Source organism: Papaver somniferum, chromosome 7, assembly GCF_003573695.1.
Source record: "Papaver somniferum cultivar HN1 chromosome 7, ASM357369v1, whole genome shotgun sequence".
Classification (NCBI taxonomy): domain Eukaryota; kingdom Viridiplantae; phylum Streptophyta; class Magnoliopsida; order Ranunculales; family Papaveraceae; genus Papaver; species Papaver somniferum.
This window is the reverse complement of record NC_039364.1, coordinates 253,380,142-253,392,676: the sequence shown is the minus strand read 5'-3', so window position 1 is coordinate 253,392,676 and position 12,535 is coordinate 253,380,142. Positions and strand designations below refer to the sequence as shown.

The window sequence follows — 12,535 nt, the reverse complement described above, 5'->3', positions numbered from 1 at the left end:
AAGACCATGCAAAACTAATCCAAATCCTAAAAAATTTCATGTATCTTGAATGAAATAGAAAGACAAAACCAACACAAAAAGAAAGAGTTCATAAAAATGTTGAATTTTATATACGTTAACTTAAAAAGGTCTACACACTTCGTTATAAGTCGGAAATTGATTGCTGAAACTAAATTGTAAACTAGATAAACTCATCTTTAACAGAAAAAGTTTGAAAAATTTATTGTAATCACAAATAATATGTTCTAAGGCATTACGTCTAGTAAAAATTGCATTTCTATGAACATTGATTCAAGAAAATATGATGGAATTCAAATTTCACAATAGAAGAAGGATGAAAGACCAGCCAGAACTAATCCAATTCTAACAAATTTCATCTATAGACCAGCCAGGATTTGGATTAGTTCTGCTTCGTCTTTCATCCTTCTTCTATTGTGAAAATTGACTTCCTTCATATTTTTTTGATTCAACGTACATAGAAATGCAATTTTTACTAGACGTATTGCCTTAGAACGTATTGATTGTGTTTACAATACATTTTTTAAACTTTTTCTGTTAAAGATGAGTTTATCTAGTTTACAATTTAGTCTCAGAAATCAATTTCCGACTTATAACGAAGTGTGTAGACGTTTTTGAGTTAACGTATATAAAATTCAACATTTTTATGAATTCTTTCTTTTTGTGTTCGCTTCGTCTTTCTATCTGATTCAAGATAGATGAAATTTTTTAGGATTTGGATTAGTACTGCTTGGTCTTTCATGCTTCTTCTATTGTGAAATTTGACTTCCTTCATATTTTCTTGAATCAATGTACATAGAAATACAATTTTTACTAGACGTACTGCTTTATAACATATTAATTGTGATTACAATACATTTTTCAAACTTTTTCTGTTAAAGATGAGTTTATCTAGTTTACAATTTAGTCTCAGAAATAAATTTCCGACTTATAACGAAGTGTATAGACTTTTTTGAGTTAACGTATATAAAAATTCAATATTTTTATGAACTCTTTATTTTTGTGTGTGATTTGTGTTTCTATTTGATTCAAGATAGATGAAATTTGTTAGGATTTTTATTAGTTCTGCTTGGTCTTTTATCCTTCTTCTATTGTGAAATTTGACTTCCTTCATATTTTCTTGAATCAACGTACATAGAAATGCAACTTTTACTAGATGTATTGCCTTAGAACGTATTAATTGCGATTACAATACATTTTTCAATCTTTTTCTATTAAAGATGAGTTTATCTTGTTTACAATTTAGTCTCAGTAATCAACTTCCTACTTATAACGAAGTGTGTAGACTTTTTTGAGTTAACGTACATAAAATTCAACATTTTTATGAACTCTTTATTTTTGTGTTGGCTTTGTCTTTCTATTTGATTCAAGATAAATGAAATTTGTTAGGATTTGGATTAGTTCTGCTTGGTCTTTCGTCCTTCTTCTATTGTGAAATCTGACTTCCTTCATATATTCTTGAATCAACGTACATAGAAATGCAATTTTTACTAGACGTACTGCCTTATAACATATTAATTGTGATTACAATACATTTTTCAAAGTTTTTCTGTTAAAGATGAGTTTATCTTGTTTACAATTTAGTCTCTGAAATGAACTTCCGACTTATAACGAAGTGTGTAGACTTTTTTGAGTTAACGTATAAAAAATTCAACAATTTTATGGACTCTTTATTTTTGTGTTGGCTTTGTCTTTCTATTTGGTTCAAGATAGATGAAATTTGTTAGGATTTGGATTAGTTCTGCCTGGTCTTTCATCCTTCTTCTATTGTGAAATTTGACTTCCTTCATATTTTCTTGAATCAACGTACATAGAAATGCAATTTGTACTAGATGTAATTCCTTAGAACATTATATTTGTGATTACAATACGTTTTTCAAACTTGTTATGTTAAAGATGAGTTTATCTAGTTTACAATTTAGTTTCGGAAATCAATTTTCGACTTATAACGAAGTGTGTAGACCTTTTTGAGTTAACGTATAAAAAATTCAACATTTTTATGAATGGTGTGGCAAGGGATACTGCCCAAGATAAGAGGAGACAAAGGATAAGAGTTTGGTGAGGTTTCTACTAAGAACATCTTCAATCAACACGAAGATAAGAGGAGACAAAGGATCACCTTGACGCAGGCCTCTATTAATCTTGAAAAAAACCTTCTGGACTACCATTGAGGAGGATAGAAATACGGGCTGAACTGAGTATCGAATAAATCCAAGAACACCAGCTTTGGGGAAAACCATACCTTCGAAACACCTCTAAGACAAAAGACCAACTAACCGTGTCAAAAGCTTGAGTAATGCCTAACTTTAGGCCCACATTTCCATCTTTCCGCTTAGTTTGCAGATCATTCACCGTCTCCGACGCCACACTGATGTTCTCTTGAATATTTCTTACCTTCATAAAAGCAACTTGCTCCTCTGAAGCCAGCTTATCAAGAACACTTCCAAGTCTTGCAGCTAGGATCTTAGTAAAAAATTTAAAGAAAAAATTACTAAGACCAATAGGCTGAAAGTTACGAAGAGTATTAGGACCCCTTACCTTGGCCAATAAAATCAGAAGACTAGAAATTACCCCATTAGGAATCCTTTGTTGTTGCCAACAATAAATAATAGCATTGTATAAGTCTTGTTGAATCACGTCCCAACAATGTCTATAAAACCATCTAGAGAAACCATCAGGTCCTGGAGAACTATCAACATCAAGGTCATAAACAACAACCTTTATTTCATCATAAGTAGAAATCACATCCATTCTTTGACTTTCCTCCGTAGAGATAATGTCATGCTCATCAATTGGAAGCTCTTCCCCATTAAATTTAGACTCAAAATAAGACACCGTGTAATCTCTAATCTGGTCACAATTATAGAGAATATTCCCATCATCATCTACCAATTTTGAAATCATATTGCTGCTCATGCGAGTTGGAATATTGGCATGAAAGAAAGAAGTATTACTTGCACCGTCAGTAAGCCACTTATTACGAGATTTTTGCTTCAACATAATGGATTGACGCATACGGATTTCCTGAAGTGTAACCGAAGCCTCCTTAGCAAACTTCAGCTTAGTTACGTCTTCCGGATCCTCATCAGAAATACGAAGAGAAACTTCCATTGTTAATTTAGCATGTTTGAGTCTAGCATTAATATTACCAAAAACACGTAAATTCCACTCCTTCATGTCAGCCTTTAATCTCTTAAGCTTGAAGGGGTAGATATAAGCATGGGAACCAGAAACAGGAGCATTCCAACTCTCCATAACCATACACATGAAATCAGGATGAGTGAACCACATTTTTTGAACTCTAAAAGGAGATCTTTTAGGTCTTGAATTTACAAAAGGATAGCCTATAAACGTAGAATGATCATAAACTTCACGAGGAAGAGCTTTAAACCGCCAATTCTCAAACTTCGTAAGCCATGCTTCATTAATGACAGCCCGATCCAACTTGCAAAGAATTCTATGAACACCTGATTGACCATTGGCCCAAGTGTATTTAGAACCCAAAGAATCATCTTCAAAAAGGTTATTGTCATCTAGCCAATCACTGAATTCATTAATAGCTGAAGTACGTGGTTCACAACCCCCTTTCTTTTCATCATTATGAAGCACACAATTAAAATCACCCATGACCAACGGGGGAGTATTATTATCAACTGAAGAAAGCTGCTGCCATAAGCTTCTTCGTGTAACTTGAAAACAACTAGCATGAACAAAAGATATAAGAACACCTTCCATTTTTATAGAAATAGCCTGTCTACCAGAATTAATAACCACCAGAGTAGTTATATCAACGTACCAGCAAATCCATAAATTCCCTTTAGACGAACCAACAAAATTATGTATAACTTCTTTTTTATAACCCTCAACATGTAATCCCTGAAAAAAATTAAAAGTACAATGGACCTTAGGCTCAGCAAGACAGAATACGTCAGGTTTAAAATCTCTAAGTAACTCTTTCAATTTGTCTCGTGACTCATCACGAGAAAATCCATTGATGTTCCAAAAAAGAACACGCATTATAAACTGGGATTGGAGGAGTTAACTAGCTGTGGAGAAACACCAGTATTCAAACCTGGTGAATTTCCTTTTATAATAAGGTTACTTAAATTGTTTGTATCCAAATCCGTTGCAGAAGAGATTTCGAAAACTGAATCCTGTCGAGGAACCCTGGCTGCAACTCGAGTTAAAGCAGTAATTCGTGCTCTCCTAGCTTCCTGGTCAGCTCTAAACTGCGCATCACAAGAGCTCTCTGCAACTGGGATTGAGTTGATAGCGTCAGATTTATTTTGCAAAACAAATTCTCCAACTAACAACTGATCACAAAGAGGAGTAGCAGGGATAACAAGAGTCCTATCAGGGTTAGGAATCATATTTCCAACCACACCTGACTTAGCGCTCAGTGGCCTAGTTTCACCCACTTTGCCACTATGCACTAAAACTGAGTTTGAATCCTGCACTTGGTTAGTTCTCGCCAATTCAACAAAGGCAGATTCAAATGCATCTTTGGACTTAGTATATTCAACCTCCAACTGCTTAGCTTTCACCATCTGAGCAGTATACTCCAAATTATTAGCCTCCACCACCTTAGTAACTACAACTTCAGGGGAAACTGGATTTTTAGGCGCATTCTTACCCTTCCTACGTTTAGCAACTTGCCACTCACCAGAAACATTTTTAACTTGATTGACATTGTTGTTAGCCCTATCTCCAGAAGTATGAGACTGATTAGAATTACTCTTTTGTTGCGCAGGTGCCTGGACGGAAGAGTTTGATGTTTGTTTCTTGCATTCCTGATCATTATGCCCAATAATCTTACACTTTGTGCAAAATTTTGGATTCTTTTGAATCTCCACCGGCTTCCAGTAGTCCAAACCCCCTATAGTAACATGAATAGAATCTGTAGCCGTTTCAGCAAAGTTTATGTCAACCAAGACTGAAGCAAAGTGTCCATATTCATGTTCAAGAGTACGCTTATCTACCACTATTGGAGTACCCAACGATTTTGCCATGGAAAGTAGCGTTTTTTCAATCCAAAACTCTAGCGGCAAGCCTGTAAACTTGACCCACATGGAAGCATGTGAGGTCCTTGGTTTGTCAGCGTCAAAACCTAGAAACCATTTAATTAGGTTTAGCTTTTGATGATCGAAAAACCATGCTTCAACATTCAACAACTTGTCTTTATCAGCTTGTGATTGCAACTTGATTGAAAAGAAACCCTGTTCATTGGAATAAATTGGACACATCCCTGACCTAACTGCCATTGTTCCTCAAGGTTGTTCTTCACATATTGAAAGTTAACTCCTTTTAAATCTAAACGCCCAATAAGGCTAAATTTCCAAATATCACATCCTTCCAAATAGAACGATTCAGGAAGCACCACAGCAGGTTTCCCTTCTTTCACAGTTGGAATAGGTAGCCAACTTAGGTCTATTGAGGTTGTTGGCAACTGTTGTTTTCCCTTAACTTGATCAGCATAAGTGAGAGTTCTCAACTGAGTATTTTGAGAACTATCACCCATCTTGAATCACCAAAGTGATGATCCAAGATGAAGCGCGTGAAATTTTTTTTGAAAAAAAGTACAAAACCCTAAAATCGCCAGAGCAAAATTAGGAGAGAGAAAAAAGAAAAAATGATTATTTGACCAAGCAACAAAATATTATGCTTCGCCAAAAAGCAAGGAACAAATGGCTTTTGGAGGGAGCTAGTAACTCTAGTTTTCTGCATAATAGCATTCGCATTCGTAGAGGTAATAACACTATTTCCGAGCTTGTGGATGATGCTGGTAACACTATCACAGATGGGGATCAATTGTGCCAACATGTTGTTTCTTATTATGAGAACAAGTTTAATGGTGTGGAAATGCCGGTTGAAGATCAGATTTTTTATTACGATCATTTGTCTATTACTTTGGAGGAACAACAGCGTATGGACAGTTTGCTTACAGTGGAGGATATTCAAAAGGCTGTTTTTGATTTAGGGGCAGACAGTGCTCTGGCTCCTGATGGTTTCTCGGGTTGTTTCCATAGGCATTGTTGGGAGATTATCCAACATGATTTATTTGTAGCAATTCTTTTTTGCTGGCAACATAAATTTACTCCTAGTGGGGATAATTCGAGTCTTATTATTCTCCTGGCAAAGGTTAGAGGAGCTAATTCTTTTCGGAATTTTAGACCTATTGGCCTTAGTAATTTCTTTTTCAAGATCTTTACTAAAATTTTAACTACCAGACTGGGAAGTGTTTTGGAAAAACTTGTCTCTGAGGAACAAGTGGCTTTCATGAAAGAGAGAAATATTCACGAAAATATTAGCTTGGCCTCTGAGATGGTTAATGAGCTTCATATTAAAAGCAAGGATGGCGATTTGGGAATGAAATTGGATATTTCTCAGGCTTTTGATACTGTTAGTTGGTCTTTTTGGTTTGGAGGTGCTCCGCAGGTATGGTTTCTCTGAGGATTGGTGTACATGGATCCATTCTATCTTACAATCTGCTCGTATTTATATTCTTTTAAATTTTCGTCTGGAAGGGTTCTTCAAAATTAATAGAGGTTTACGTCAAGGTGATACCCTTTCTTCCTTGATTTTTGTTTTGATTGAAGATGTCCTTAGCAGGAACATTTCTAAGCTTTTTAAGGAGAAGAAAATGTCACCAATGGTTACGAGAAATGGTATTTCCCCTACTCATTTATTCTTTGCTAATGATATTATGATTTTTTGTAAAGGAAATATGAAAAGTGTGAGAAATCTGGTTTCTTTACTAGAGCAGTATCATCATGTTTCTGGGCAAACCGTTTGCAGGCAAAAAAGTAAAATTTATTATGATGGGGGGCCTTTGAGTAGACGGAGAACTATTTTTGATTTTCTTGGTATGAGTCTTGCTTCTTTTCCTGATTGTTATTTGGGAGTGCAAATCATGCCAGGGGCGGTGAGATATAGACATATATGTACTGTCATTGATAAAATAAAAAATCAATTAGCTGTCTGGAAAGGTAAAATGCTTTCATTCCATGATAGAGTGGTGCTTGTTAAAATTGTCATTGCTAGTTATTTCATCCATAATATGGAGGTTTATAAATGGCCTCTAAAGTTCATTCAACAATGCGAAAGGGTGATTCAGAATTTTATTTGGTCTGGGGATTCCGGAATATCCAGGGCTTTTGTTGTTGGTTTTGATAAAGTCTGTTCTCCTCTTTCTGAAGGGGGACTTGGTCTTACCAGATTGAGTGTCATGAATAAGGCTTTGGTTGCTAAACTCTTGTGGAATATCAAAAGATCACATAAGAAATGGGCTCGATTCTTAGAAGCTAAATACACTTGTAGGGACGGTAGAGTGAAGGATTATGGGATAAAATCTACTATTCTACCTGGTGTTCATTGGGTTGATAGAATTGTTGCTCAAAATACTAAATCTTTGACTAGTGATGGGAGATGCACGTCTCTTTATTTTGATATCTGGTTGGTACCGTTTCTATCACTGATATTTTAGGAGATCAGAACTTGGATAGGTCAGCAAAAGTGAGCGAAATAATTGTGGATGGGGATTGGTTTATCAATAATACTCACGGTGGCAATTTGTTACGGGCTAGAGTTAATCTCGCTACTCTTCCCAGGTTGTGTCATGGACCAGATTTTTTTTGGATGCCGGATTTGAAGGGGGTTTTCTCTGTAAGTTCTGCTAGGGAGATTATTCGTCAAAAATATCCTGTTCTTCCTGGAGTTGCTTTACTCTGGCGCAAGGCAGTTCACCCAATGCTTGCCGCACAAAGACGGAAAATAATGAGGGGAGCCCGTGCGACTCTCGACAAAGTCCAAAGCGGTTTCAAGATCTCTCTTTTTACAGATGTTGTCTGTGCAGGTCTGCGGAGGAGTCCTTAGACCATATCCTTTGGTCGTGCACTTTTGCTCAGAGTGCCAGGACGTGTATAGCTGAAATTTTTGGTTTACGGCCTCACCAAGATTTCATAATTGTTTACAAGTCTGCCGAAGGAAAAAGTCCAATTGTTAAATACCTGTGGTTGATTGTTGTGCTTGTTACTCAGTTTAACTTTGGAATATTAGAAACAAAATTGTTTTTGAAAAGAAGACGATTAGCTGGAGTTTCTTTAGGAAGCGCATTTTCACTCTTATTCATGATTATTCTTCGAGATTAAAGAGTTTCATGTTCAATTATGTTGAGGAGTTGCAGATTCTGAATTTTTTTAAGGTACATCATAGACAAGTCAATCATACAGTTCCGGTGGAAGTTTTCTGGGTGCCTTCGGAAAGGGGAGAGATTATGTTATGTTGTGATGGAACAGCTCGTGGTAAAGGAGCCGATATAGCTGGAGCAGGTGTTGTAGTCCGTGATGAAGAGTGTAACGTTCTTGGAACAATGAGCATTGGCCTGGGCATTACAAATAGTTTTCTTGCGGAATTATATGGAATTATTGTTGGATTGTAATGGGCTGTCAAGTGGGGAATTAGACGTGTGCTGATTTGGTCGGATTATGTTAGTGCTATTTATGCTTTGGAAAATATGGCTCTGCCTTGGTTTGTTATTCAACGTTGGGAAGATGTTCGACAATTATATGATTCAATCCGTTTTAAACATACATATCGTAAAACCAATTTTGCTGCGGATATTATGGCAAAAAGAGGATGTCAACTAGGTGAAGGGGAAGGGATAAACTATGATGGAAGACTTTATTTTCTTAATTCTATAGAATATCCTCATGTTTCTTATTTTAGATTTAAATAGTTTATAAGTTTTTGGGGTTTCTGTGACCTATTTTCTTGTATTTTATTTGTAAATATCTCTTTTATTTAATATAATTTTTTGACTTATCAATTTTTTTTAATGAGCTCTTGATTTTTTGTGTTGGCTTTATCTTTCTATTTGATTCAAGATAGGTGAAATTTGTTAGGAATTAGATTAGTTCTGCTTGGTCTTTCATCCTTCTTCTATTGTGAAATTGGACTTCCTTCATATTTTCTTGAATCAACGTGCATGAAATGCAATTTTCACTAGACGTATTGTCTTAGAACATATTAATTGTGATTACAATACATTTTTCAAACTTTTTCTGTTAAAGATGATTTTATCTAGTTTACAATTTAGTCTCAGAAATCAATTTACGACTTATAACGAAGTGTGTAGACTTTTTTGAGTTAACGTATATAAAATTCAACATTTTTATGAACTCTTTCCTTTTGTGTTGGCTTTGTCTTTCTATCTGATTCAAGATAGATGAAATTTGTTAGGATTTGGATTAGTTCTGCTTGGTTTTTTATCCTTCTTCTATTGTGAAATTTGACTTCCTTCATATTTTCTTGAATCAACTTAATTAGAAATGCAATTTTTACTAGACGTATTTCCTTAGAACATATTAATTGTGAATACAATACATTTTTCAAACTTTTTCAGTTAAAGATGAGTTTATTTAGTTTACAGTTTAGTCTCAGAAATCAATTTACGACTTATAACGAAGTGTGTAGACTTTTTTGAGTTAACGTATATAAAATTCAACATTTTTATAAACTCTTTCCTTTTGTGTTGGCTTTGTCTTTCTATCTGATTCAAGATAGGTGAAATTTGTTAGGATTTGGATTAGTTCTGCTTGGTCTTTCATCCTTCTTCTATTGTGAAATTTGACTTCCTTTATATTTTCTTGAATCAACGTACATAAAAATGCAGTTTTTACTAAACGTATTGCCTCAGAACATATTAATTGTGATTACAATACATTTTTCAAACTTTTTTTTTGGTAAGTCCAAATTGTATTGATGAATAGCCAATATGTACAAAGAGTTTACAATAAAAGAGGTCCGAAGACCCCAAAAACTTACAAACAACTTAAATCTGAAATATGAAATATTTGGATATTCTAACGAATGAAGAAAATATGGTCTTTCATTATAGTTTAAACCTTCACCATTTCTTAGAGAACAACCCCTCTTTGCCATGTTGTCTGCCGCGAAGTTAGCCTCACGATAGGTGCGCACAAAATGAATGGAAACATATCTACTTTGAACCAAACTCCACCCGTGTTTAACAAACCAAGGAACGTTCGAAGTTGTCAATGTTGTAATAGCACCAACCGATTCTGAACGAACGAGGACCTTGTTTTCAAACTTATTCTATTAAAGGTGAGTTTATCTAGTTTACAATTTAGTCTCAGAAATCAATTTCCGACTTATAACAAAGTGTGTAGAGATTTTTGAGTTAACTTATATAAAATTCAACATTTTTATGAACTCTTTCTTTTTGTGTTAGCTTTGTCTTTCTATTTGATTCAAGATTGATGAAATTTGTTAGGATTTGGATTAGTTCTGCTTGGTCTTTCATCCTTCTTCTATTGTGAAATTTGATTTTTCCTTTATATTTTCTTGAATCAACGTACATAGAAATGAAATTTTTACTGGACGTATTTCCTTAGAAAACAAAAGACCAAGCAAGCAATTTTTTTCTCTCTCCTAACTTTGCTCTGGCGATTTTAGGGTTTTCAAATTTTTTCAAAAACTTTTTTCCGCGCTTCATCTTGGATCATCTCTTTGGTGATCAGAGATAGGGGAACAATCGGTTGGTGAGTCTAGGCATCAAAAGCTAACGTTTGCTGAACTTGTTATGGGAAAAAACAAAAAAAAACCATGTTTCTACTGCTATCGACATTACTACTCTACCAAACCCTACTATCAAGATGGAAAACCATTTGTGGTTATTCCTCAAGATTATTATGAAAAGGGTTGTCAAATATGGTGCTCCAGTATCATTGGGAGGCTGGATCTCAAGGGTATCAAACTCAATGATGTTAAGATTAACTTGGAACAACAATGAAAGCTTGGAGAGGCTAAGGTGAAGTCCATCCCCATGAACCGGGGATTCTTCATCATCAAGTTGTTAACACAGGAAGACAAAGAAAAAGTTTATCGTGAGGGTAACAAGGATCCATGGATTGTGAACGAGCAACCTTTACGTCTGATCGAATGGTATCCAGGGTTCGATGCTGATAAACAATGTACTCTCACTCTACCATCTGGGTCAAGTTTTCAGGTCTTCAGGTTGAAATGTGGGTGGAGAAGACGCTGTTAGCTTTGGGAAAATCTTTTGGAACTCCTATTGTGGTTGATAAGAGAACCCTAAACCATGAGTATGGGCATTACGCCTCAGTCCTGATTGATATTGATTTTGCAAAGCTTAATACAAATTATGTTTATGTTGAAGCTGGTGGGCGCAATTTTTTGCAACCATTTGAAATCTTGAAAAGGCCGAAATACCGTTTTAAGTGCAAAATAGTTTGTCATCTAGACTTAGAGTGCAGAAAGAAGCATGTTACTTCAGTTAATACGCCACCCGCTACTGCCAGTACGTCGCAGCAATCTAATGCTCTAGTTATCCACCAGGGTGACACTAATACAGCATGGAAAGTTTCAGGTCAAAAGAAGAATGGTAAAAAAAATCGAAAGGGAACAGTTGATAACAATGTACAGCCTGCTACTGTGAGCATTCAAGACACTGTTGAGTTGGAACAATAGTTACAAGATGAACTCGTGAATTTCGAAGTTATTTTGCGCAGGGATACAGCTGAGTTTGAGATAGCCAAACAAGCTAAGCTTGCGCATTCAGTTTTAGTTAACAGGGAAAAGTCATTGAGTATTGTTGCCTTGAATACTAAGCCAGTTGGGAATGTTGAATTGGTAAGAACTAGACTTCCTAATCCTGGTAGGATTCTGTTTTATCTTTGTCTACACCGGTGTGTGATGCTCTTGAAGAAAGTTCGGAATATATCTCTCATAACAAATTCAATATTCTGGGATCAGTTGGTGAGACTTTGAATAACCCTCTTTTGGAGATTAATAAGGTTGATGAAGTAGCTAAACGTGTTAAGCAGCAGCAGTTGATAGCTCTTCAAGAAAAAATTGATACTTTGAGAGATAATGATTCCATGTCGGTCTCGGAAGAATCTGAATTGGAAGTTCGTGCTCGAAAGGGTTCTTCACCAAGACTAAAATCCTCCTCAAATACTTCTCATCAAGTAAAGCTATCTAAAACTCAAACCCCTAATGTTTAATTATGCGGGTTCTCTTTTGGAACATAAATGGAGTTGCTCGTGATGCAGCTCAATGTAAACTTAGAGAGTTAATTAGGGAGTTCAAGCCGGATATTTTTTGTGTTGCGGAACCAAAAGTTCATTGCTCGGTTGGTTTTGGTAATAGACTTCAGTTGGAAGGTTTTTATCCACATGTTATTCATAATGCGACTGCTTCTAGTATTGCTAATATGTGGATTTGCTACTTAAATGGTATTGCTCCCTCGGTTATTAATAGGAGCAAACAGGCTATAACAGTTGAGGTTGATGGAGTTCATATCTCGTTTGTTCATGCTAGTTATGTTCAGGTTACTAGGCGAAGGCTTTGGCAGCAGCTTAATAGCCATGATACGTCGATCTCGTGGTTTGTCATGGGAGATTTCAATTGTATCCTTCGACTTGATGAGAAAAAGGGTGATCTTGAGCCTAGGACTTCAGCAATTAATGAATTTTCT

General features: G+C 35.5%; 2 protein-coding genes across 2 annotated transcripts; both read left to right on the top strand.

Annotated features, from left to right (window-relative positions):
• Nucleotides 1-5,676: 5,676 nt before the first annotated feature.
• On the top strand, nucleotides 5,677-8,455 carry LOC113296360. The gene is made up of 4 exons (XM_026544667.1): nucleotides 5,677-6,442; nucleotides 6,543-7,470; nucleotides 7,626-7,870; nucleotides 8,313-8,455. Exons 1-4 carry the CDS (start codon nucleotides 5,677-5,679, stop codon nucleotides 8,453-8,455), a joined length of 2,082 nt encoding a protein of 693 aa, XP_026400452.1.
• A 2,552-nt stretch (nucleotides 8,456-11,007) lies between these two features.
• On the top strand, nucleotides 11,008-12,062 carry LOC113296359. The gene is made up of 2 exons (XM_026544666.1): nucleotides 11,008-11,490; nucleotides 11,718-12,062. The coding sequence occupies exons 1-2, from the start codon at nucleotides 11,008-11,010 to the stop codon at nucleotides 12,060-12,062; spliced, it is 828 nt and encodes a 275-aa protein (XP_026400451.1).
• Nucleotides 12,063-12,535: the final 473 nt, after the last annotated feature.